The sequence below is a fragment of the Megascapheus bottae genome, chromosome 5 (genome assembly GCF_031878675.1).
Source record: "Megascapheus bottae isolate mThoBot1 chromosome 5, mThoBot2.hap1, whole genome shotgun sequence".
NCBI lineage: Eukaryota > Metazoa > Chordata > Mammalia > Rodentia > Geomyidae > Megascapheus > Megascapheus bottae.
Window position 1 is genome coordinate 36,586,353 of NC_143513.1, and position 25,063 is coordinate 36,611,415.

At 36.5% G+C, this 25,063-nt stretch overlaps 1 protein-coding gene across 2 annotated transcripts in view; it reads right to left on the reverse strand.

The window, feature by feature from the left end:
- Gnai1 (G protein subunit alpha i1) overlaps nt 1–25,063 on the reverse strand; it is a 65,964-nt gene that overhangs the window by 21,706 nt on the left and 19,195 nt on the right. Inside the window, exons 1-3 of one of the 2 annotated variants that reach the window (XM_090332906.1) lie at nt 3,414–3,508; nt 2,278–2,320; nt 2,045–2,186 (exon numbers count right to left, since the gene is read on the reverse strand). In XM_090332906.1, the coding sequence (XP_090189032.1) occupies nt 2,045–2,186; nt 2,278–2,282 (147 nt within the window). In that variant the 5' untranslated portion in view covers nt 2,283–2,320; nt 3,414–3,508. Of the gene's footprint in view, nt 1–2,044; nt 2,187–2,277; nt 2,321–3,413; nt 3,509–25,063 lie in introns of those variants that run through there. The other variant, XM_090332905.1, reaches the window with a different exon arrangement.

Consider the following 25,063-nt stretch of genomic DNA (forward strand, 5'->3'; position numbering starts at 1 on the left):
TACTCTTCCCACCATGAAATCTGTGGGTTCCAATTTCTTTACCAGGAAAATAAAGAATGGAACCAAGCTGTCTCTAAAGCGCCCCTGATGCATAAGGGTTTTATTTAATTTTTTTTTTTTAATGTGGAAGCCAGGCATGGTGGCTCACATCTGTAATCCTAGCTACTCAGGAAGCTGAAACCTGAGGATAGCAATTCAAAGCCAGTATGGTCACTAAAGAACATGAGACTCTTACCTCCAATTAATCACTAGAAAATGGGAAGGGGGGCTGTGACTCAAAGGGTAGGGTGGTAACCTTGAGTTGAAGAGCTCAGGGACAACACCCAGGCCGAGTTCAAGTCCCATGACCCACCCAAAAAAATAATATGCCAATTCTGAGGCTTGAACTCCAGGCCTCCCCCTTTGACTTATTACCTTTTTCAGTCATAGCTGGCCACCCTACCACTTGGAACATGGCTCTAATTTTTGCTGTTTTAATGGAGAAAAGGTCTCAAAAGTCTATCTGCTCAGGCTGGCTTTAAATGGAAATTCTCAAATCTCAGCTTCCCATAGTAGCTAGGTTATGGGTGTGAGGCACTGATGCCTGTCTACATGTGTTTTTAATTACCAATAATTTTCTATTCCAAGGACATTTTAAAACCATATAACATAAGATTGCATTTAAGTCTAGATAGGCAGGAATACAAATAATTAGAAATTTTCAGTGTTCCCAATTTTAAAAACAGATTTAAAAGAGAATCACTGTACGAAGTTTACTACTCATTCCAAAAAAAAAAATCAAGATGAGGGGTGGGGTTGGTGGGAGGGAAATGGGGACCAAGACATGAGAAAGGGTATCAATGTATGTGAAGTAACACACCCTCCATTTGGTGAATATAATGTAACCCTTCATTAATTACAATAAAAATATATGAGAAAAAAAAAGGATGGGAATTGTCACAGTTTGGGTTTTGGATGAGGGACCAAACTACTGATCACTGGAAGATGGTTGAACACTGGAGAAGTGGTGAGTAGCAGGTCACAGGTCACTGAGGGTAGGCTCTCAAAGGAATCTAGTCTCTTCCTTTCTCTCTTACTGCTTCCCAGGGACCATGAGCTGAGCAGATTCCTATGCCATATGCTCTGAACATAGTGCACTGCCTTTCCCCAGGCCCAAAAGCAACAGGCCAACAAACAAGGACTGAAGCCTCGCAGGCTTGTAAGTGAAAAGTATCTTTGTTTATCTGTCTGTCTGTCTATCTATCTATCTATCTATCTATCTATCTATATATCTATCTGCACACATATATATGTGTGTATATATATGACATCTATATGATATATGTACACACATATGCAAACCAAAAATATTCATAAAACAAAATATCTGCACATTTTATTAGAATAAAAGGGAGGTACCTGATCATTATGGTTTGGTTATGAGATGACAAAAAAGCTCATGTGTTGATGTCCTAGTCCCCCCATCTACTAGCACTGGTACATGCATCATGAAGATACTTCATCTTATCAGTGAGGTCATAGTGGGTATGTATGGCTTGAGGAAATAGGAAATTGGGGGCTTGTCTTTGATGGGTATGTTTTAAATTGTTCCCCTTCCAATCTGTCTCTCTGACTCCTGTTCACCATAAAGTGAGCCACTTCACTCCTTGCCTCTGACTCACAGCTATGGTTAGCAGACAATGGACTGAAACCTTTGAAATTACGAATCTTACCCTTTATTCCTCGTTGATTACTTTCCTTAGACACTGTGTCACCGTAAAGAAATGTGATCATTACACCAAAGAAACATGTTGTTATAGAACACATATCAGTGATTACTAAATTTTCCAAATCACCTGACAGCTTGGGACACATAAAAGACAGTACACAATTCTTCATATTCAGATTTCACTATCATCTAAGCATCCTGACTCACTTCTGTCCTTTGGCTTCTTATAAAATACATTCCTGATAGTTGACAAGCTTGTGTTGTGTTGTATGGTATTTATCACATGAGTAATTCTTTTTATTCATCAGGCCTACTCCAACAACTTAGATAACTTACCGCCCGAGCCGAGTCACCAAAGTCTATCTTCAATCTTCCCATGGCCCTGATGATAGCAATAATTGACTGGATGGTGTTGCTGTAGACCACTGCTTTGTATTGTTTACATTCCTCTTCCGAATAGCCAGATTCATGGATAATTCTAAGGAGATGAAAGAAAAAAAGTCATTCACTTCTTTGACAGAAGATACAATTGGATTTAAAAAAAAAATCAATACTTTAAATTGACTTACTTCATCTGTTTCACAATTGTACTTTTCCCAGATTCACCAGCACCTAAAAGATAAAATAAAGGATTTCTAACTTAAGTATCATTTAAATACATGTACATTAAAGTACATGTTTACTTTCCCCAGTCCTCACAAGTGTACACATAAGCTTGTGCACACACACACACACACACACACACATACTTATAGTTGAATTCTGTTCTATAGTAAAATGAGATACAAAGCAATAAACATCTAATATACAAGAGTACTACAGTTACTACAGTTAATAATATTGTATTGTAATATATATATTTCTTTTTGTCCTTACTTCTTACTTTTTGTGGCTGCACTCTGCCACTAAGCTACCATGAGTCCTATGTTTCAGACTTTTGCAACCGTCACTGCTTCATTATATAGCTATATGAATCTCCAAATACTAAGCTTTAAAATATACAAACATTTATGAAAAAAATGAAAATGAATTTTACTAGTTTCTAAACATAAGTCCATTTGTGTACCACTTCATAATATTTAAGCTCAATAAATTCAACTGAAGAAAAAATGTCTCCACTGTAAATTCTCTACAACATTAAAAATTCAACCTTCTTCTATAAACTGAAGCAGTATAAGTTTGACTCAGATTTTGCTCCACATTTTAAGATCCAACTGCTTAAGTAATGATCTTAATTTTTGACTCTGGTAAGTCAAAATGGCAATGATATCAGAAATCTACATGAAAAAAATTTAAGAAACTAGCAAAGTAGAACATTCTGAAAGTAGGGGCCAGTCAGCTCCAAAAGTGAGTTCAAGGCAAGCCTGAGCTACACAGTTAAATCTTGCCATAAATAACAAAATAACCAAAGTAAAAAAAAATGTAAATATGTTTATTTTATGCAGTATATGTAAAATCACCATTATTAAACCCAGCACACAGCAAACATTATTTGCCAGTATTGGAAAAGCAATGATATACAGGATCAAGTCCCTTGTGTTTATCATCTTTTCTTTCTATGAATCACAAAAACAAGAGCTATTGTCCAAACTTCCTTCTCTACCAATGCAGGATCTTTTCATGATGAGTCCTATTATTATATTGTACTAAATAAAACTATCATTAATACAATGACTATATACAGAGTTAAAGCTCATGGTATTACCCTTCCCACATAACCAGAGCAGCTATCTTTATATCCAAGCACAGCAACCAATTGATTTGGGCTCTTTTGACATTCTGTGTAACGTGGAGAACATTTGAGCACAGAACGCAGAAATAGGAAAATACAGCAAATCCATCACATTCTCTTTGGCCACAATCACATATCCTGGAGGCATTAATTTCTATTTGAGGGACAGAGCCTGGAATGTTCACTGCCTCAACTTTAGTGTACAATGTAAAGTTCTAAGAACCCAACTGCTGCTCATGCCTCAAACCTTTGAACACATTGTTTCCTCCACCAAAATGCAATTTGTTCTGCTTCCTTTTGCCACCCTGGTGATTCTCTGTCACTTATCTCTATGTTCTGACCTGCTGCAAACGTGATTCCTACAGCCTTTCCCTGTGCACAAATTTCTACTTGAATTCACAGCAACTCCCTGGTGCTAGACACAGTCAACCAGACATGAAGTGACATTTATTTAAGCTGTGTATTTAAGGCATTACACACTTCGGTGGTAAACTTCCAGGCTTTAAGTTTCCCTCCATTCCTTTCCCTTTGCAGGCACAAATGAACACCCAAGTAGACAGACATACCACTACACACAAATCATTGGAGTTATCTGAGACTGGATTCTAGTTTAAAAAAATCTAGAGAGAACTGCTGAAGTCTTAGTCATTACTTGACAGTCAAGAAATTTTTCCAAGATGCCCTCACATTAAACAGAAAAGCAAGCACTGAAGAAAGAATAAGGGTGTTCATTCTCATTCACAGACAGCCTTTGAATCTTTTAGGGCATCTGCCAATTAAGAGAATTCTAGGATAAACAACTCATTATTTATTAATCAACAGCACAATTGAAGGCATTATGGTCTTCACATAATTCTCTAATGGAGATGCATCTACTCAGGCCACTCCAAGCAGGCTGTGTGGTAGTGTGGTAGGCAGTGTCCAGTACAGGTGGGCGTCTAACTTGTGACAAGTTAAGTCATATAAGTGGTGGGACATGTCCAATCTGTGCCCACACACAGAGCTTACATATATACCCATGCTTTATTCAAGTGGTCCATTTAAGTTCAAGTGATATAGGCTGAAAAGAACTGAGTGCCATGCAACAGAGTAAGAAGAGAAATTCAAAATCTTAATGAAGGGGGTGGGGGAGCCTTTTTTGATGATAGGTATTGTTTTTAAATTCAAAATCATTTTATATTTCTTAAAAGATTGGGTGACGGGGGTACTGCATATTTAGTATGGAGTATGAGGCCAATGGCTTTAGAAATTGTGAAGCCTATTTAACATTAAAGAGTGGAGATGGCAATCTTATTAATTGGATTTCTATTCTCATTACTAGAGGCAAGGCACTCTTTATGGAATAGATATCTAGAAGTAGAAACCCAGCAAGTATCTTTCAAAGCTTAGAAATTTACGTAATTAATTTTCAGTCCTCATTTGTATACAGAGACGTCCAACAGGAAAATCACAAATGCCATATGGTGATTGTCTTAGTATTGTATAGAAATACTGACACACTCCTCCCATATAATGGTACAGGAAAGAGTCAAAAGCTGTCAAGGTGAAGAGGAAGGCTAGAGCCAACAGTGATATTAAAGTAAGAACAATAATATACACCACAGGACAGTAAGATGATAGAGCAAGGATTAAAGGGCATATTTTCCTAGAAATCTTCAGCTAGGCAGTTATTACTTTTTCACTTTAATTCAAGGTGAGATTTTGTTTTTAAAGCTCTCAATCTAACAAGTGCAAATTCAAATGAAATCCATGCACAGCATGTACCAGTCAGAAAGATCTAAGTGTGTGGTCATTCAGGTCACAAAGGATGGCAGGTCAAGGTGACCAATGTGGCCTGTAAATATCTGCCCTAAACCCCTGGTCGAGGTGAAGTGAAGATTAGAGTAGGGAAAGAGGGTCTGTTGCCCCTGCCTGCTGGGAATGCTTCCACGAGGTCATGTAAGACTTGTGTGACAATTATATCAAAAGTGTGTGCACTGATGGGAGCCCTCCCTCCTGTCCCTTCAAGGAGGAAGTGGCTGATGGAAAATTCCATCTCAGAGAGCAAAGGCAGAGCCCAGTAAGGTGTGTGAAGTAGAGCTTAACCAAAAGGAAAGTACACATAGATGCTCCAAGGGTGAAGGAACACCTAAGGCCATACGAAAAAGGCATTTGGGGCCTGTGGGGCCCTTCAAAGGCACAGGAGCTCACTAATGGGATTCATGAAAAGGCAATGTTTACAGCTAGGAGGCAGTGAGAAATGAAGTAGCTTAAGGAAAACTGGAAACACATTAAGATCTTACTCAGATAATTACTGGCTATACCCTCACAACTTCATCACAATCATGAAAGTTGCTATAAGAAAATGATAACCAAATTTAATGTCACTGCCCTCAATTCTGTTGAAGTGCACTGTAGGCAAAATTTCAAAATAAAACCAAATAAAAAATGTCTGACTTTATAACCAGTTGCTAGTCTTAGTCTGCCATGTAGTTCCTTGTCACACTTGCACCTCTTTCTGGCTGATAAGTTACTGAAGCAGGCTAACGTCTCCTTTGCAGAAATCCCAGTTACTTATGTAGAATCTAACCATTCTAAATGTTTGACTAAGACAAAACCAATTATTTACTTAAATGAATAAAATTAACTAAACTAGTAGTGCATTTAGGTCACATTGTGACCTTGAGATTACAAACCTGAACCTGTTCCTAAGGTGGACACAAATGGACAAGAAAAGTACTGACGGTAAATTTAAATTTAAGAATTAGTACTCCAAGTTAAAAGCAAAAGCCAATCCCCTCCCTCCTTTTCCCTGAAGCATATACTTAGAAAATTTATAATTGGAAGTACTTTCCTTTCCCTTTGAAATATATACAGACATGAGCCACCAGCATGTAGCTCAAAATCCATACTTTTTAACAACATGAATACTATTCAAAGAAACTACAGAAAAGGAAAAATATTCATAATTAATGAGAATCAAACCATAGATTTATTCAACACATCAACTGACAAGAAAAAAAAGTAGGATTGACAAGAAGCCAAAGGTGGTGGTAATAAGTCCTGGATTAATGTGGGAATTTGTTTCCCAGGGACATTTCAGGATGGAAAATAATTCAATCATTCATAAACTACTCTATGCCAGGCACTAAAGATACAATGATTTTCTAAAAGAACAAATATAGCAAAAAAAAAAAACTATGAGGAACAACCAAAACACATAAAACTGATCTATAAATAAAATATATTCATGCAAAAAGAAATGGGCATGAATAGAAATACATATAAAAGATAAGTATTTATATCTGACTAATGTGATATAATTTCTCAAATGTTCTGTAGTTTCCAATTTTTTACATTATGCCTAAGACTGAATCAAAATTATGTAATTTATTTAGAAAAATTCAGTCACATTACTCTCATGACGACACTTGAATAAAATCATCTCCTTTAGACTCATTTGCATCTACCCACTTTCCTCCCTCATCACTCATGCACATAAATCTCACACTCTAGTCACAGCAAATTACTTTTACTCTTAAAAGTTTCCTGAACAACCCTGCCTCCATTTGTCCCCTAAACTTTCTTCCTGGTTGAGTCCCCTTATTGCCTGGTTCCTAAAAATGATTACATCCTGTTGAAGCAAAAAGAGCTTCTGAAGTCCTTTTCTCACCCCAGGCCCCTCCAAATTCCAAATACTAGTAACAAGCTGTTCAATACCAGGCTGTTACATGGCTCAATATGGCAACAGAAGGGACAAAGACCAAGACGGAAGCACTACAAGGAGCTAGTCAAGCCTGCGATTGTACTTACAGGGAACTTGGGTAGGTTACCTTAAGCAAACATCAGGAATTTCATTCCTCCAGCCAGAGGCATTGTGCTTATGTAATCAGAGGAGGCAAAGTTTATCAAATCTAAGGATCCAGACACTTTTCTGCCACCTACCTAACCTTTGTCTATCACAGGAATTATTGAGTAGGTAAATAAATGTCAGATGATGAAATATTTTTATTCAAATATGATTTAAATTATCAGACTTGAAGCCAGGCACTAGTAGCCTTTTCCTGTAATTCTAGCTAGATGGGAGGCTGATATCTCAGAATCACAGTTCAAAGCCAGGCCGAAGAAACAAAGACATTGCGAGCCTTTCAGCTAACCATCAAAAAAATAAATAAATAAAGGCCAGAAATGTCACTGTAACTCCACTAGAACAGCATAAGCTATGAGCATAAAAGCCAGGTGAGAGTGCTAGGCCCTAAGTTCAATCCCCAGTAGTACTAGCACGTCACACACACACACACACACATACACACACACACACACACACTACAGCAGGAGACATCCTTACACCCTTAACATGTAGGCAGTCATGTGAATCAATTTTTGTAACCCTGAGTAATAACATATATATATATATAACAGGTTTTTAAGCATATTTAGAAAGAAACAGAAGTATTTTGCTGTACTAACATGACTTCCATAGCTGTTCATGATCCCAAATATATACCAGCCCTACTGTGGGGAGGAGGAGAGAGTGACCACAATTAGAGGAAAACCTTTCTTCATTAAAATAAACATCCAGGGCTAGGAGTTTGGCCTAGTGGTAGAGTGTTTGCCTAGCATGCATGAAGACCTGGGTTCGATTCCTTGGTACCACATCCATAGAAAAAAGCTGGAAGAGGTGCTGTGGCTCATGTGGTAGAGATCTAGCCTTGAGAAAATCCAAGGACAGTGCTCAGGCCCTGAGCTGAAGCCCAGGACTGGCAAAAAAAAAAAAAAAAAAAAAAAATCCATAAAATCTATTAAATTCCACTGGAACCCCATTGGCCAGAAACTAGTCTTTGAGCCTCCCCAGGTTCCAAGTAAGACTGAGAATAAGAAATATTTTCCCTAGCTCTGTGGGGATGTTCCCACAAAAATACTGAGGAACCCTGAAGGCAGCAAGAAGTCTTTGCTATGCTTCCTGAGTCTATGCTTTCCTTTTTTTTCTCACTATCCCAATTGAAGTTCATTTTTAATTAAACAGCATTGATTTCAAATGAGTTTATTTTCTTAATTTGTTTTCCTTCTGATAATTAAGTTGAATGCCTTAGAAAGGCAAGGAATAAGGCAAGTTTCTAAAAAATGCTACTGAGTTGGGCAAGCACAGGGAAAACTAGAGAGAGAAAGAAGCTTTAAAGCAAGAACTCTTTGAAGAATGCTTTAAATTCTTACTCATTCAGAAAACACATTAACTTGCATCCGTTTTCAATAGTTGAGAGGGAAAAAGGACAACTTTAATCAGAGAATCACTGGTAAAAAAACAGTCATGATGGTACAATCAAAAATTGCTGGAAACAAATTATACTAATATGCTTTCGACTGAAAAAGTATTCAATGTATGGTTGGATTTTTAAATTTATGTTATTTTTAAGATTTTCTCCTAAGACAGGTTGTTTTTAAGAGGTGAATTTTGCACAGAGGAAACTTTCCCCCAGAATATCAATTCAAAGTTTAATTACCTCGTTTCCTCTCAGAATTATTTTTCTAGGATGCTGAAGACTGTATCAACACTACTGCAAACTTCTTAGTAAGGCCTCTAAGCAGCCTAGAACAGGATCTAAATGCCTTTCACCTTTTCTCATATATCCAAGAATTTTAGACTCATGTAAAATGAATTCACACAGCCAAGGTTTCTGCCCCTTGTATCAAACACTTTGTGGGCAAAATAAGCCAAAAATCAAATATAGGGCAGATCTCCTAATTATCTAAAGTTCAACCCAGACTACAAGAAGATAGTCACACAAAGGAAGTGATAACACCTACTCTTGCAAAACTGGGTTATGAACTTTCCACATGATAGGCATTGTGTTAGACATGGTAGACCATCGGCAGAACACGAGTCATGATCCCTGCTCACAGGAACTGGAGATCAGGTGGCAGGAAACCATTCAGAGGTATAATAAGGAAAGGGAGTGAATGATAATCACATAAGGATGGCTTTCTTAAAATACCAGTACCTCCCACTAATATATCTCAATAAGAGTTCACTTAGAGATTAAAGTATAGTTCCTTGGAAGGACTAAGTTAATAAAAAGAAAATGACAAGACAAATGTATAGAAAAATGAAAGGAAATAAAATGTAGTAAGAGTATATATAATACCAAAATATACAAACTAGTACTTATTACACCTTTACCTTTCCTCAGTCCACTATCATCTCAAACACCATTAATCTTCTAACAAGAACTATATACATGAAAGGGTGTAGAAAAGAATGCTGAGAGGGGAAAAAGACCAAAAGAGATAAGCTGTCTTTGATCAATACCTGAAGAGCCGTTGTGTGGAAAGAAAAGTTATACTACATGACATTAAAGAGACTAGAATTAAGATTCATGGGCTGGGAGGGTGGCCTAGTGGTAGAGTGTTTGCTAGCATCCACGAAGCCCTGGGTTCAATTCTTTGGTACTACAGAAAAAAAGCCAGAAGTGGTGCTGTGGCTCAAGTGGTAGAGTGCTACCTTCAGAAAGCCCACTGACAACATCCTACCCTGGAGTTAAAGTGCCAGGACTGGCACAAAAAAAAAGAATTAAGATCCATAACAACAGCTGTATGGAAGCAAATATGTCTCCAGAAAAATAATCATCTATTAATGATTTGATGTCAAAATCTATAGACTTGTATCTTGTGTCAATATGATTGTCACCCTCCTCACACAAATGATAAAATGAAACACACACACACACACAGACACAGGAAGGGACATTCACGCAGTTAATGTATATCAAATATGTTAAAAACAGAACAAAAACTGAAAAGTACTAGAATATATAGTTTACAGTTCTGGAAATCATTAACATTGTTTGGCTCATGCAGCTATGTTAAAATTAAAGTTTTACATCAACATCAGTAAGTGACTACTGCATGAGATCACTCATTCTTGTTATCGCCTTTTGCAGAGGGTCAAAGTCCAAACTAGATCAACATAAGACAAGCCTTCCTGCTTTTCCTTATCTGTCTCCACCAAAAAAAAAAAAAAGAACCTAAAATGATAAACAATGGTCCCTATTCATAAGCAGAAACCAAAAGCTCAAAGAATATACACAACAATATTCAAGAGGCAACAAGTTAGTAATGTTTTATCTACAGCAAATAAGGAATTTTTTCTATTTTATTTACGAGGATAAATATTGCATGAAATCCCTTAAAACTGGGCCGGGAGTTTGGCATAATCATAGAGTGCTTGTCTAGCATGCATGAAGACCCAGGTTCAATTCCTCGGTACCACATACATAGAAAAAAGCCGGAAGTGGTGCTGAGGCTCAAGTGGTAGAGCACTAGCCTTGAGAAAGTCCAAGGACAGTGCCCAGGCCCTGAGCTCAAGCCCAGGACTGACCAAAAAAAAAAAAAAAAAAAAGAACAAAAAACAAAAAACTGGCTAAAACTTGGTAAAATGCTAGCTGCAATTAGGAAAGGTTTGTGTAGGTAGAGACTTCACACAAGTTATTTAAATTTTTAATCTGATCATCAGTAAAATAATAAAATAGGTCATCCTAATTTAATGACATATTTGTCCAATTGCTTGAGGACTACAGAATATACAGCAGAACTCCTATAATTCAACAGAAAATGACAAATAAACCAAGTAATAAAACAGGCTTGCGAGTGTCACTCAGTGGTAGAACATTAATGACTCACATTACTGAGTGAGTCCCTGGGTTTGATCACCAGCACAGCATTATCAAAAAAAGGAGAAATTATCTGAATAGCAGAATTCTCCAAAGAAAATATATAAATGGCCAATTTGTACATTCAGCATTAGAGACATGAAAATCAAAATCACTATCATAACGTAATTCAATCTAGTGGTAGGGATGCTCTCAAAAAATATGCTGGCAAGCCAGGATGTGAAAAAAAAAAAAATGAAAACCATGTACTCTGTAGGTGGGGCTGTGAAAGGGCATGGAGCTATGGAAAAAATAAAAAACAGTAGAGCAGTTTAAAACAAAAGGCATCTTTGCATTATAAAACAATTTCTTTTTTTTTCTTCTTCTTCTTCTTCTTCTTATTATTATTATTATCATTATCATCATCATCATCATCATCATCATTATTATTTGGCCAGCCCTAGGGCTTGACCTCAAGGCCTAGGCATTGTCCCTGGAAACTTTTTGCCCAAGGCTACTGCTCTGCCACTTGAAGCACAGTGCCACTTTTGCCTTTTTCTGTGTATGTGGTACCGAGGAATCAAACCCAGGGCTTTCATACATGGTAGATGAGCACTCTCACTAGGCCACAATCCTGGCCCTATTCTAAAGCTTAAATAATAAAATAAAATAAATTGTAGGGCTTGAACTTAGGATCTGAGCGCTGTCCCTGAGCATTTTTTGCTCAAAGCTAGTGCTCTAGCACTTTGAGCCACAACTTTACTGCCAGTTTTTAGGTCTTTAATTGCAGATAAGAGTCTCAAGGACTTTCCTGCCCAGGCTGGCTTCAAGCTATGATCCTCATATCTCAGCCTCTTAAGTAGGTATGATTACAAGTATGAGTCATCAACATCCAGCATCCAAACCATTTTTAATTAACATCACTATTTGATACAGCTTTTCTATTTCTGAATACACATTTGAAAGAAACTATCTAGACAATCTTGTCCCTTCAATATTATTCACAAAAGATGATTGATTCACATACTCAAAATGTATATATCAACTTGTACCTACATTTTCTTGTATATTTACGTGCATATATGTATATATAAGTTAGTAAATGGAATAATATTTAGCCCTTAAAAAGAAGTATATTCAAACTTACGAAACAACATAAATGAATAGTGAAGATATACTAAGTGAAAAATGCTTGATTTAAGAACATATTTTTGTATACTTCCACAGGATAAATTCAAACAAACAAACAAAACAGTATTTTTTTTTTAGGAACAGTGCAATTAGTTTCCAATCATGAAAAGGTTCTATATATGGATATGATGACTGAATGATAATGTGTTTATAATTAATTTGATTGAATTGTACACTTTAAAATAGTTAAAACAGTGAATTTTATGTGATGAATAGTTAAACACAGATTCAAGTTTGGTGTTTCAGGCCTTTGCACACACATGTCTTTTCTTAGCAAATTTCAGAGTAATCTCTCTCTCTCTCTCACACACACACACACACACACACACACACACACACACACACACACACTCAATTAGGTTACCGAAAAGTAAAGGGACCAGGCATATCGGCTCATTCTGTAATCCCTGAAACTCAGAAAACAAAGATTAAAAGATTCAAAAGGCAAGCTAGGGCAAAAATTAGAGTTAATCTCAATAAATGAGACAGGCATAGCTACTTCTTAGCCTTCGAGAAATGTAGGCAAAGGGATCAAGGTCTGAGCATGGTTTTAGAAAAAGGCATGAGACCATATCTGAAATATAAAAAAAGCAAAACCTGCTAAATGTGAAGCTGAAGTACAAAGCCTTGAGTTTAAATCTCAGCACAAACTACCCCACCCCGCAAAAAAAAAAAAAAAATCACATAGGACCAGGAGTTTGGCCTAGTGGTAGAGTGCCTGTCTAGCATGCACGAATACCCAGGTTCGATTCCTTGGTACCTCATATATAGAAAAAAGCTGGAAGTGGTGCTGTGGCTCAAGTTGTAGAGCGCTAGCCTTGAGAAAGCCCAAGGACAGTGCTCAGGCCTTGAGCCCAAGCCCAGGACTGGCAAAAAGTAACATGAAATATACACTCAGTGAAATACATAGTGGTGATGTCTGAAACACTTTCAAATGCACAGCTCCATGTGTTCTCTTTGCATGAGGCAACTCTCAAGCTGGCTGAAGATCCCATAGAATATGCTGAGGGCCATGTAGTGGAAAATTTAAGAGCATCTTTGGGTGATTAGAGTTGATGGCTGTAGTCTTCAGAATAGTTCTAATAATGACAAACCCTGCTGTGCTCAGCACAATGTTTGCACGACTGCCTGGATATTCTGCTGCTAAAAGGAAAATGATCATAATATCAGATTCTACTATCACATGCACACTGTGTTTAGTTTTGTGTCCCTGTGACTGTATACATCTTAACCTAACAACTTAAGAGAGGGACATGTATTTTGCCTCCAAGTTTCAGGGGGGCTCTGGTCCACCATGTGGGGAGGGTGTGGGTCTGGGTGTGGTCAAGAAGTAGAGAGAAACAGAATGCCTATGCAAAATAAGCTTTCTCCATTTTTTTTTTCATTCTGTCCAGGTCTCTAGTTTATAGGAGAGTGTCACTCACATTGAATCCTCTTTTCTGAGATTCTTTCACAGACAGGCCTACAGGTGGGCTTTTACTAATCTAGGCCCACCTCAAAGTAATCACATTACCAATCACAATTAGCAATCACAAACACAAACATATTAGAAAAAACTCTTTTGTCAATTTTTGCGAATGGGTCTCAATAGGTAGCCTTAGCTGAACTTGAGCTTCTGTTCCTTCTATCTCACTCTCTCAAGCAGATGGGATATCTGGTTATGACCATCTACCATGTCTGGTTATGACCGTCTTAATTACCGAACAGTACATATGTTAATAGATGTTATGGGCATTGTAAATGTCTGTTTTCCACTGAATGCTAAAACAAAAAATATGCCCTTATCTGTCTTCAACCTATGTAGAACTACTCAGAAGCTGAATACACACTAGCCAAATTTTCATAGTAGCTGTGAGACTAGAGTAGAGTTAATGCCAAGATATCTTCCCAAATCTAAGTCTGTGACACCATCAATGACTCTCAGATGAGTATAGTTATGAAAGAGAACCAGGAGTGTGCCATGTACTAATCTCCTCACAAACACTAACATCAATTCTCAAGGGCAACACAACATCCAAGAAAACATACCCTAGAGGTAAGAAATATGTCATCACACAAACATTCTGTGGACAAAAATGATAAACATATGCATATGCATCTGTATATGTGCAACATACCCAAACGTGTTTGTAACTGTAGAACTCTGAAAGGATGGAATGTTTGAGCGTGAACAATAGAGGAATGAAGATAGCAACTTGATGAGGAATAAGGAGTTGTAGCCACAGGGGAAATATGAGAAAACCAGGGCTCAGTCTTATTTACAACACTGTATATGCTTGTTTCAAACACCATAGTGAAATCCCTTTGAGCAATTAGCAAACACAAAAGAAAAGTGAAAAGAAAAGAGAAAAGAAAAGAAATGAAAAGGAAAGGGAAAGGAAGAGAGGATGGGAGTAGAAAATGGTTCTTATCCAAAGTGAGGATACCAATGTGGAGATAGGATGTGAATAAGGAAGGCAAAATAGGATGAATACAGTCAAAATATTTTATGTACAAAATTATCGTATGTAGAGTTAAAGAAACAAATTATAAGTAGAATTCTGTCTGATTAATGCAAAACTCTAGCTGAATGTAATGGTTGACCTAGAATATTAAGTTAACAACAACATGCAAATATTCACACTGGCAGATTCTGCCACACCTCCACTAGTATTCTGTATTTATTTTCAAGCAAACAAAACCTGGACTTTCCACTTCTAACCTTAAAAATCTTTGGGAAGACATTTCAAACTGTCTTTATGAAGAAAATAACCTAAAGAAATTATGTGTACCCTATAATTTTTGTTAGTTCTGACTATACGCAATGTACTAAGCAACTTGCATTCATTTTCTGTTAGAGTGGAGTGTGTGTGTGTGTGTGTGTGTGTGTGTGTGTGTGTGTGTGTGTTCATGCTGGTACTAGCTTGAACACTAGGCCTGGACACTGTCCCTTAGGTTTTCTCTCTCAAGGCTAAATATCATGTGAGCCACAGCTTCGCTTCCTTCTTTTTTTGGTTATCTGGAGGTAAGAGTCTCATGAACTCTCCTGCCTGGGCTGGCGTAGAGCCATATTTCTAGATCTCAACCTCCTGAGTAGCTAGGATTAGAAGTACAAGCCACTGCCCCTCAAAGTCCACAAAATTATAACAGAAACAATGCCATTATCATAAGATATGATTAATGGTAAAACTGAAGCTAACAATGACGATAAATAACCTGTCCCTTCCACTGTCACACCATCCATAAGTACACTCTGAAGTCAAAATTCATATTAGTTTATTTTCACTGTTTTTAATTCCCACTGAAATGCAAACTAACATGAAAGGGGAAAGAGAGTGCTCAGCAACTGATAAACTGTTTGCAAACACTCATTTTAATATTTTGATTGTATCTGTAACTCATATAACTCACCAAGAAGCTCATGATTTGTAAACTATTGAAATATTGCATGAAGTATTTATGATTTGGCTATAGACATGACCTAGAATTTTATTTTTGCACCAAAAATGGCACATTAACTGTTGCAACCACTTTTCCATTAGCAGATTCAAAATGAAATACTAACAGCACTTTAAATGACAGGAAAAACAAAGCTGCATCTAAAGTAACAGACGTCTAGATGGGAGGGCAGATCTGTGAAGACAATCCCTGAGCAAGAAAGGCCTTGTGAAGGTCACCGGTTATCTATTAGCTTTTAGGAGTACTAACACAAATGTTTCTTACAGATGAAATTTGCTATTTTTAGTAGAGAGGAGAGAATTCATAACTTATTCCAAAAGTTACTCTAGAGACACACAATATTTAGAATCATAAAATTCCATTCATACTCAGGATAAATGCTTAAATAATACATCTTAAATCCATTTCCTTTTGCTTGGTCTCTGTGGGCTGTGTGAAACAGCTGGCCACTGAAATACACCCTCACATACAGGAGCCATCAGTGTCCCCAGTCCTCACAGGGGATACATAATATCTTCCCTCAGCTTTTTCTCGTGAACTGTGTCTTCCACACTTCCATAAGTGCTTTGCTCCAATGCCTCTCCTTACTGTTTGCAGGCGGAATTAAAGATGAAGGCCATGCTCTGAAATTCCAACAAGCAAACAAGTCGTTCTTTTCACTTCTCCCATCACCATATCTTTACAAACTCATCAAATGGAATTTAAAAATGCACAAAACATGTTAGAGAAACAGAAATAAACATCCCAAACTGAAGTGGGGAGTGGGAAACGGACATGGCCAAGAGCCAATTTCTGATCATTTTAAAGTCACCTCATTAACAAAAACGTTGCAAGTACTCAGAAAAGCCAACAACAGAAGAATCCCAGGCAGAAACATCCCAGATTCCTACATAGGATTATTAGGCAGAAGCCAGGAAATGGCTGAATCTGATTCCAAGAGTGGCCTCATTTCAGCCAGGCTTTAATTGTATGTCCCATGCTCTTCTTGGGCTCAATTTAAAAGTATAATGCTATTATTTACACATGTATGCATGCAGGGGCACACATACACACACACAGAATGGGGGGGAGAGAGAGAGAGAGAGGGAGGAGGGGGAAGAAGAAGAAGCATGAAAGGAAAATAAAAATGTCTGACGGGGGTGGGCAGGGGATAAGCAGCTCTAGGAGAAAGGGCTAACTAAAAGAGTGAATGAATGAATGAATTAATGAAGATGAACATGATCCAAGTAGCTTATATTAATGCATGAAAATAAAACAACAAAACCTGTTGGAATGTCAACAACTCATGCATGCTAATAAAAATAATTTTTTTAAAAAAGAAATGTAAGTCTATGGCCATACCACCCTGAACGTGCCCGATCTCGTCTAAAAAAGAAACATAAAAATAAAGATTAGAGGGGCCGGGAGTTTGGCAAAATGGCAGAGTGCTTGCTTAACATGGACAAAGGCCTGGGTTTTATTCTTCAGTACCACATATATAGAAAAAAGCCAGGAGTGGTGCTGAGGCTCAAGTGATAGAGCTCTAGCCTTGAGAAAGTCCAAGGACAGTGATTAGACCCTGAGCTCAAGCCCAAGACTGGTAATAAATAAATAAATAAATAAATAAATAAATAAAGATTAGAAACAATCCCAGTAAAGCTGGACTTTTTAAAAATTCTAGATTTGACTTGCAAGAGTTAGTATCTAGTAGCAAACCTCTTCAAAAATGAGGCTTTTTAAGCTATTAGTGGCAACGTGTGGATGATGTGCCACAGAATTTACCCTCTGACAATAAGGTGAGTCAAAAGATAGAAAAACAGAAACAAGTAATGGAAACTGCATACAAACATGCCATATTACTAAGGGACTACACACTATAATATTATTTCTCAGAATGTAGCCTGCTCTGCAAACCTGTGTGGTACCCACAGAGGCCAGTGGATGTTGAGCTGTCTGATGTAATATAGTGCAGACTAAAATTATTTAAGCACTATTGTGAGGGGGGATGGGAGAGGGATCACTATGTACTAACAGTTAAGCCCTTTCAGATGTTGCAATAAAGACAACTGCCACATGTATTAGCAGAGAAAGAAACAAAGTCCTAAGGGAACAAATGAAACCTAGATGTGTTAGAACACCTTTGGGTTGCTCTGCCAAGTCTTCCAAGTCTGTAACTATAGTGAGTAGTTAGTCACGTTCCCTAAAATGAACTCAGCTTCGCCAGTTACTCTTTTAAATAAACATATAATAAACATTTTGTAAAGAGACCAGGAAATACATTTCTCTCACACAAGGGTGAGTAGAAACTTATCACTATAACCCCCACACATCCATTCTTTCTTCCCAGTTTTCTCCACTGCAAATTCTCTTCTATTTCTTCACACATGATATCTCAAAACCCATCCATCACACCCAGCAAAGCCAAATTCTAGTGCACAATTCTACAAGGAAGATTTTCTTCACACACACAAAAAATCTTTAAATAGTTGTACAAATGAATTGCCATTTCACAAACAAGTTTATGAATGCAAAGTGTTTTATGTCACCTCTTTAAAAAGTGCCTCTCCCATTCTCCCTCATATTATTGTATTCCCTTCCCTCACTTTTCTTATTTTGTTGCATATATACTGAATTCTTGACATCATTCTTCCCCTCTTTTCCTCTTCATTTGTCTACCATTTTCCCCTTTACCCTACTCTCTTTAAATACCAGTTTCTTGGTGTTTATTTTGTAGAACTTTAGACTTTACTGTTCTAAAAATTTACACTGAGTTCTCTCTTCAACCTACTTCACTTAATACATGTATAAACACTTGCATACCACCCAACATGTTCATGTATGTATAAGTTTATAAGGCAAAACATACATCCTTGGTTTTATTGGGCCTAGTTTACTTAATGTAATTTTTATAGGTCTTTCTGTATGGTACAGTATCATTCTTTCTAATGGATGGATAGACAAATGGAATTTTACACACAGACACATATACACACAGCACAAAACAAGGACGATTCATCACTTCTCTCAGGTAAGTGCCTCAGATGCCTCTCCTCTAACTGCAATGTATTCATACAACCTAAGTTTGCCTTCTATGTGGAGAGATTTTTCCATGGTTCTTTAAGTGACAGCACCAAGAGTAAAACTTTCAGAGAAACCTAAATTTGAAAAAAATCATGCTAAACAAATGGTGAAGAGGCAAGGTTGCTCTTTTCCTGTTTTTGTCGTATCCCTGACATATAGCTAAGAACCTACAAGGTTGAGTACTGTGAGATAGGACAATAAATGTCTCCTATCTACAATGAGTTACCACACAAACTTCCTCAGTGAGTTACAACAGCACTTAAAACAAATGTCTTACAGAAAGAACTAAGCAAACTTCCTGTACCACTAGAAAATTGTCTTGATCCATGGGCACTGCTACAACAGAATGTCACAGATTATGCTTAAGGAACAAACAGCAATTTCCCATAGTTCTGGAGCCTGCCAGTCTGAAGTAGGACTGCAGGCATGGTCAGGTTCTTGATGATTTGTCTCTTTCTGTTTATAATGGCTACTTTCATTGCTATATTCTCTCATGGTAGAGGAATTCTGTGACCTTATTGGGTAGATTACCAATTCTGAAGCCCACTTCAAAATACCTTCACATTGTGAGGTGCAGAGTTTGAGGGGACATGAGATTCACTCCAAACTGCCTTTACATGAATTAAAATATTCAGTATTATAGAACCCTCAGGACACTGAAGGGAAATTTGTAAAATGAGTTAATAAGTAGAACAATTGGCCACACATTTTTGGTGGCTACACAATTCCAGCAGCCAAAGGATGCATCCAATAGATAACTGGAGTTATCTCAGTAGGAAAATAGACAAAGCAATATAAACAATCCCTGAATTCAATTTTTCTTCGGTCTATGACTCAGGACATTTTAGACTGTCAAGCTTTCACTTCAAAAATCAACTCAGCTTAAGCAACAATAACATTAGAGATTAATGTATCATTAGATTAAATTTAATGAGAACGCAGTGAATTTATATCACAGAGCTATAATGCACTTCTAAAAAATATAGAATAAAGAAATCCTTTCTTGTTTTTATAGAAATAATTAACATCTGGAAATTTTCGTGGACATGACCAGAGATAAACAGTCCACACTCAAATGCTCTCATCACCAAACCAACATCTTCTAACAAAATTCTCTTTAATCACTAAAGCTATACTCAAGAAGCTTCTTAAATATTTTTCAAAGTGCCATGAGGTTGTGGATTTAAGACATAATTTCTTTTTCAACACAAACTAATCTCCAAAAAATAAGCACGTGCCTCCATAATGCACCTATAACCTATCAGATGCACAGATCCTGACTGGTAAAACCATCCGCAGAATCAAATGAGGTAAAAATGCCATGGCAAGCTGAAAAACTCTATGTGAAGAATTTCAACAAGTGTTCAGTAGATATCAAGCTACACAGTTAAACAAGGTATGTATTATTTCTTTTTGAAGATTTACAATTCATATTCATAAATTAAGATTCAAAAGAGCACTACATGTTTTTTCCAAAATCTAAAGTTAAACTTTCTCTGATTTAATAACTCTTAGTTATAACTAGGAAGCAATTTTGTTACCAGGAAGCTACTTTACTTAATTTATGGAAATTATGTGTTTGACTGAAGACAGCATACTACACATTACCAACTCTTAAAATGATTTTCAGAATTTTTTTTCCTAAACAGAATTATAACTTAATTAGAAGAACATTACCAACATACTCCCTGCCTTTCCTGTGGCGTTATTCAAGTGGTCATAACAAAATATTCTCCTTAATAAAGAGATTATTAAATAGTACTATAATTATTCAAGGCAATAATCTCATTAAAGTAACGATTTTAAAAATTGTAACATATTCAATGTTTTAATTTTTCAGCAATCACTGTAAATACATTGGCAAATACCTTCCTATTCTTTTGTTGTGAACTTGGGTCTTGAATTTACTCACCTTGATAGTTTAGCTAGTACTCTCTCACTTATATCATGCTACCGTTCTACGCCTGGAGTCACAGGGCTACTTCTGGTTTTCTAGTAGTTAATTAGAGATAAGAGTCTCACGGACTTTAGTGCACAGGTTGGCTTTGAACCATGATCCTCAGATCTCAACCTCCTGAGTAGCTAGGATTACAGGTGTGAGCCACTGTGCCCAGCCCAGTCTGGACTTTTTGCTAATTAACTGAAGATGCAGTTTCACAGATTTTCTGCCTACACTGGCTTTAAACTGACACCCTCCAGATCTCAGCCTCCTGAATAGCTAGGATTACAAATACAAGAAACCAGCATTCAGCTATCTATACGTAGCATGTGTGTGTGTGTGTGTGTGTGTGTGTGTGTGTGTGTGCGTGTGCGTGTGTCTGTGTGTGCACATGTGCATATGCATGTGTGTGACTATAATACAATCTGGCCTACAACTCACTACCTTCTTGCCTTAGTTTCCAAGTGTCAGGATTATAGACATATGGTACCATGACCAACTGCACTCACAAGTATCTTAAAATGAAAACTGATTTGTAATGCATATTAGAAGTATTTATTTGAAAATGTAGTGGAAATCTTTGAAACCTGTAACCAAAATTGCTAGAAGTTGTATGGTCAATTTTCAAATGCTGACTTAAAACAATTTCTCCTACTCATTTATTTTATTCCACGATGGAAATACCATGATCTATCCCAGGTACATGCATACTATCCATCTAAAACAAAAATTTGAGCATAGTAGACCCCTATCTTGTAGAATGACAGATACTGTGTACATATATACGTATATACATATGCATTTTTTTAACAGAAAAGTTCTTACAAGTTCTCTTGGATGACTCATCATGATTTTGGAAGCTACCAAAGTACTGCCCAGAGAATTTAGGCACTTTTCTCTGTGGGATACTGAATTTTAATCTCCACCCTGCTGACAACTGCATGGTTACATATGCTAACAGTTCTGCTTCCCTCTCAGTTCCCAAGGAGAAATGTCTACAATTACTTTAAATCAAAAACAGAGCAACCTACAGTATGCAAAGGTCACGTGAATGATGTTGATGGAATCATTTAAAAGAGCATCCATCTTCCCAGAGTGGCTAAAGGGAGCTGCCTGTAAGCAATGATCTATGAAGGAGAGTAAGAGGAGGGAGCTCCTCATTCCCTGATGAAGGAGATGAGAAGTCAGAACCAGCACTGTACAATGAGCTTCTAACATGAGCCTTCGATATGCTCTCAAATTGTCACACAATTCTTATATGCCAGTGCCTCATGACTTCACAGATGAAGTCACTGAATTCCTCAGATAAAAAAAAATCATAATCACCCACCAATTTAAGCCAGGATAATAAGATTCAAACTGAAGTCAGCCTGCTTGAAAACTAGACTCCAAGCACACAAAGTAAGATGAAGGAAATTCACCCAGAAAATAATCACAACTCAGTATCCTCCACCATACAAAGAGAAAGCAAGTTGTATTTTTTTAAGATTTGTTTTTAGTACCATGCTGAAAGAATCAAGCGAAACCAGACATGCCTTGCTTGACCTTGAAAAATCTCTACTCTGGTCAATACTGTTGTAAATTGAGAACCACTCTAAAAAGCAATGTTAGAGTTTTAAAGCAACAGTTCCATCTCATAATCAGAAGCCTCTCCTTTAGAGAAAGTAGACAGGTATCATATAAAGATACTTCATTTCCTGCTTTCCCTTTATATCTATCAGAACATACAGCACTGAGTAAGTGCACAAGAAATGCTTGGAGGATATAAACAAAACATAGTGTTTTAAACTCAGGAAATATATTTGGGAGGATTATGCAAATGAATATAGCACTCTGAGATAACCAAGGCTTGCTCCAACAGCTCTTACTTTTAATGTCAAGGGAAGAGAGGCAGCTTTGCCTGCTGATACTTACATTATTTCCCTAATAGTCTGTTCGGTGACAGTGATTTTTTTTTCTTAAAACATCTAACTGCATAACTCTGCTATCATTCCTCCTGGAATACCATTGCTAGTTAAGATTTCAAAACCTCAATTATATTCACTGATCTTTAATAATAAAGACACCAGCCTACTCAGTGACTCTGACACCTTAATAACTGTGAGTTCAGTCTTGAAAAGTAGACTACATAAAATATATTTAAAGAAAGGAAGCACATAGGTTTTATTAATCTTGATGCAATTGTATGATTTCAGAATAACTAAGAAAAAGACATTTAACAACAAAATTCTATGATCATTAAAACTTATTACAGACCTTGTACATACCCCCAAAAAATCTGCTAAAAAAGGTGCTACTAGAGCACAAGCCTTGAGCACAAAAGCAAAGAGACATCACCAGACATGAAAAAACAAAGAAACAAATCATTTGAAACTGATGCTAAAACAGAAGAAATTATGCAAGGGAAAAATTCACTATGACGAAAATATGCCAAATAATGAAGATCAGCTAAGAACGCTTGCCCTTATTCATGTCAGACATAGCTAGGGACTCTCCAGCCTAGGTCATATAAGGCCTGAGAAGTCATTTGGTATGTCACTGGACAGACACAGTCATTTCTCATCTGCTGCCCAAGACCAACTGCTTGCATCAATAGTTTTGTATGTTCCATAGTGTTATAAATACCCAAATGGTTCTTGGCAGAAAATAGGTTCCTTATGCCTGATTGAAGACCATAAAAACATTAAACATTTACTTTTACTAAGAAGGGCTCAATAATTCAAAGGCTGCACAATCCCACATATTGAGTCAATAACTCTGAAAAATTTTTTCACTGTACTTAGAAATGTATTTATAATATAAACAGCACATTTTAAAATGAGTTCAAGAACAGATTAAAAAGGAAGAATGATCTATGTATTGTTTATTCTGTACAGTTTAATAATACATCTGTCCTGAAATAATCCATCTCATTAAAGAAGAAGCTATACTTCTTATATACTTTTATATAACCAAGGAATTATTGTTATCTGCAGATTATCATTCCAAGTCTTTCACATTTATACTGTTCTGGTAACTCTGGATCATGGCCCAGACAAATATTGCTAATCTCAAATCTTCAGTTGTAATAGTCAAAACCTCTTTAAAGCCTTGAAACTTGAGAAAAATACCATTTGTAAGTGATACAGGTTTTTAGTAATAAAATATATTCACTATTTTCTATAGTATGAATAAAGAAAACTCTGAAAAAGTACACTAATTAAGCTATGCTATTTGCCAACTGTGAAGCTACATAAAGTGATTCTAAGAAAGAACATAAAATACCATAGGACACAATTTATCTAAGATGTAGTCAAATAAGAATTGGAATACTGTAAGTGCCCACTAACTTCAGGCTGGAAATTAACATACACAAAGAGTTTTCATGTCTCTAGGTCACCAGTCTGTGCCACAATTTCTAGGGCCAAACACTATATGATTTGGAGAAATGTGAACTTTGTTTTCTTAAAGACTTAAATTCTCATTAAAATCCCAATTTTCACAACTGCAACAATACCAAATACACCAAACCACAGATGCTTCAAATTATGCCATTAACAAAACACATGTCAGGACTCAAATGCATTATAACTATAAAAGTAGCAATAGAAATAAAAGAATACAGTCTAGTTCTTAAAAAAAAATCTATTCAATAACTACATAAGCCCAACTTCCACTAAAACTTTGGTAGAGCAAACTCTTAAATTGCTATTAGGTGTAACACCAAAGCAAATAAAAATGGTAACATAGAAGGTAAGACTAAGGATAGGAATAGTAAGTAATGTCATAGAAGCAACAAACTTACAAATAATAATAAAGCCTAATTTTTTTCCTTTTCTATCCACTAATCTTTTCTACTTCTTTTAACCACGGAACAAAAGAAGCATTTCTTCATATGGTTTTTGGAGAAAAGCATCTAGGTTATAATATGTTAAGGCCATCCACCAATAAGAACTCTCAAACTGACTGGAAACAGTTCTTTATATATTTTTTGCTATTCTAGCATTTTGAATGGAACAATTACTCTATCTCAGCAACCTCTGATTTGTCTATGAGCCCATTTTTCTTCTATAATGTCACAGGAAAAATACCCCTACCATAATCCTAATTAGCCCACAGAGCTCAAATGGTTTTAATTCTAATGGAATAAGTGAGACAAATCAGCATTCAAGGAAACTATTAACTCAGATTACTGTTTTCTTCTCAGAGACTTAACATTTAATTAACCAACAATGAAAATAAAAATAGAAATAAGCTAATTACATTTGAGAATATGAAAAAATTATAATGTATCAGGAGTCCAACTTCCAAATGAGCTTTTAGAAATAACTGAAAACATGAATACTATATTTTATCTATAAGAATAAATGACTGGTTTTGTGATTTGGTGT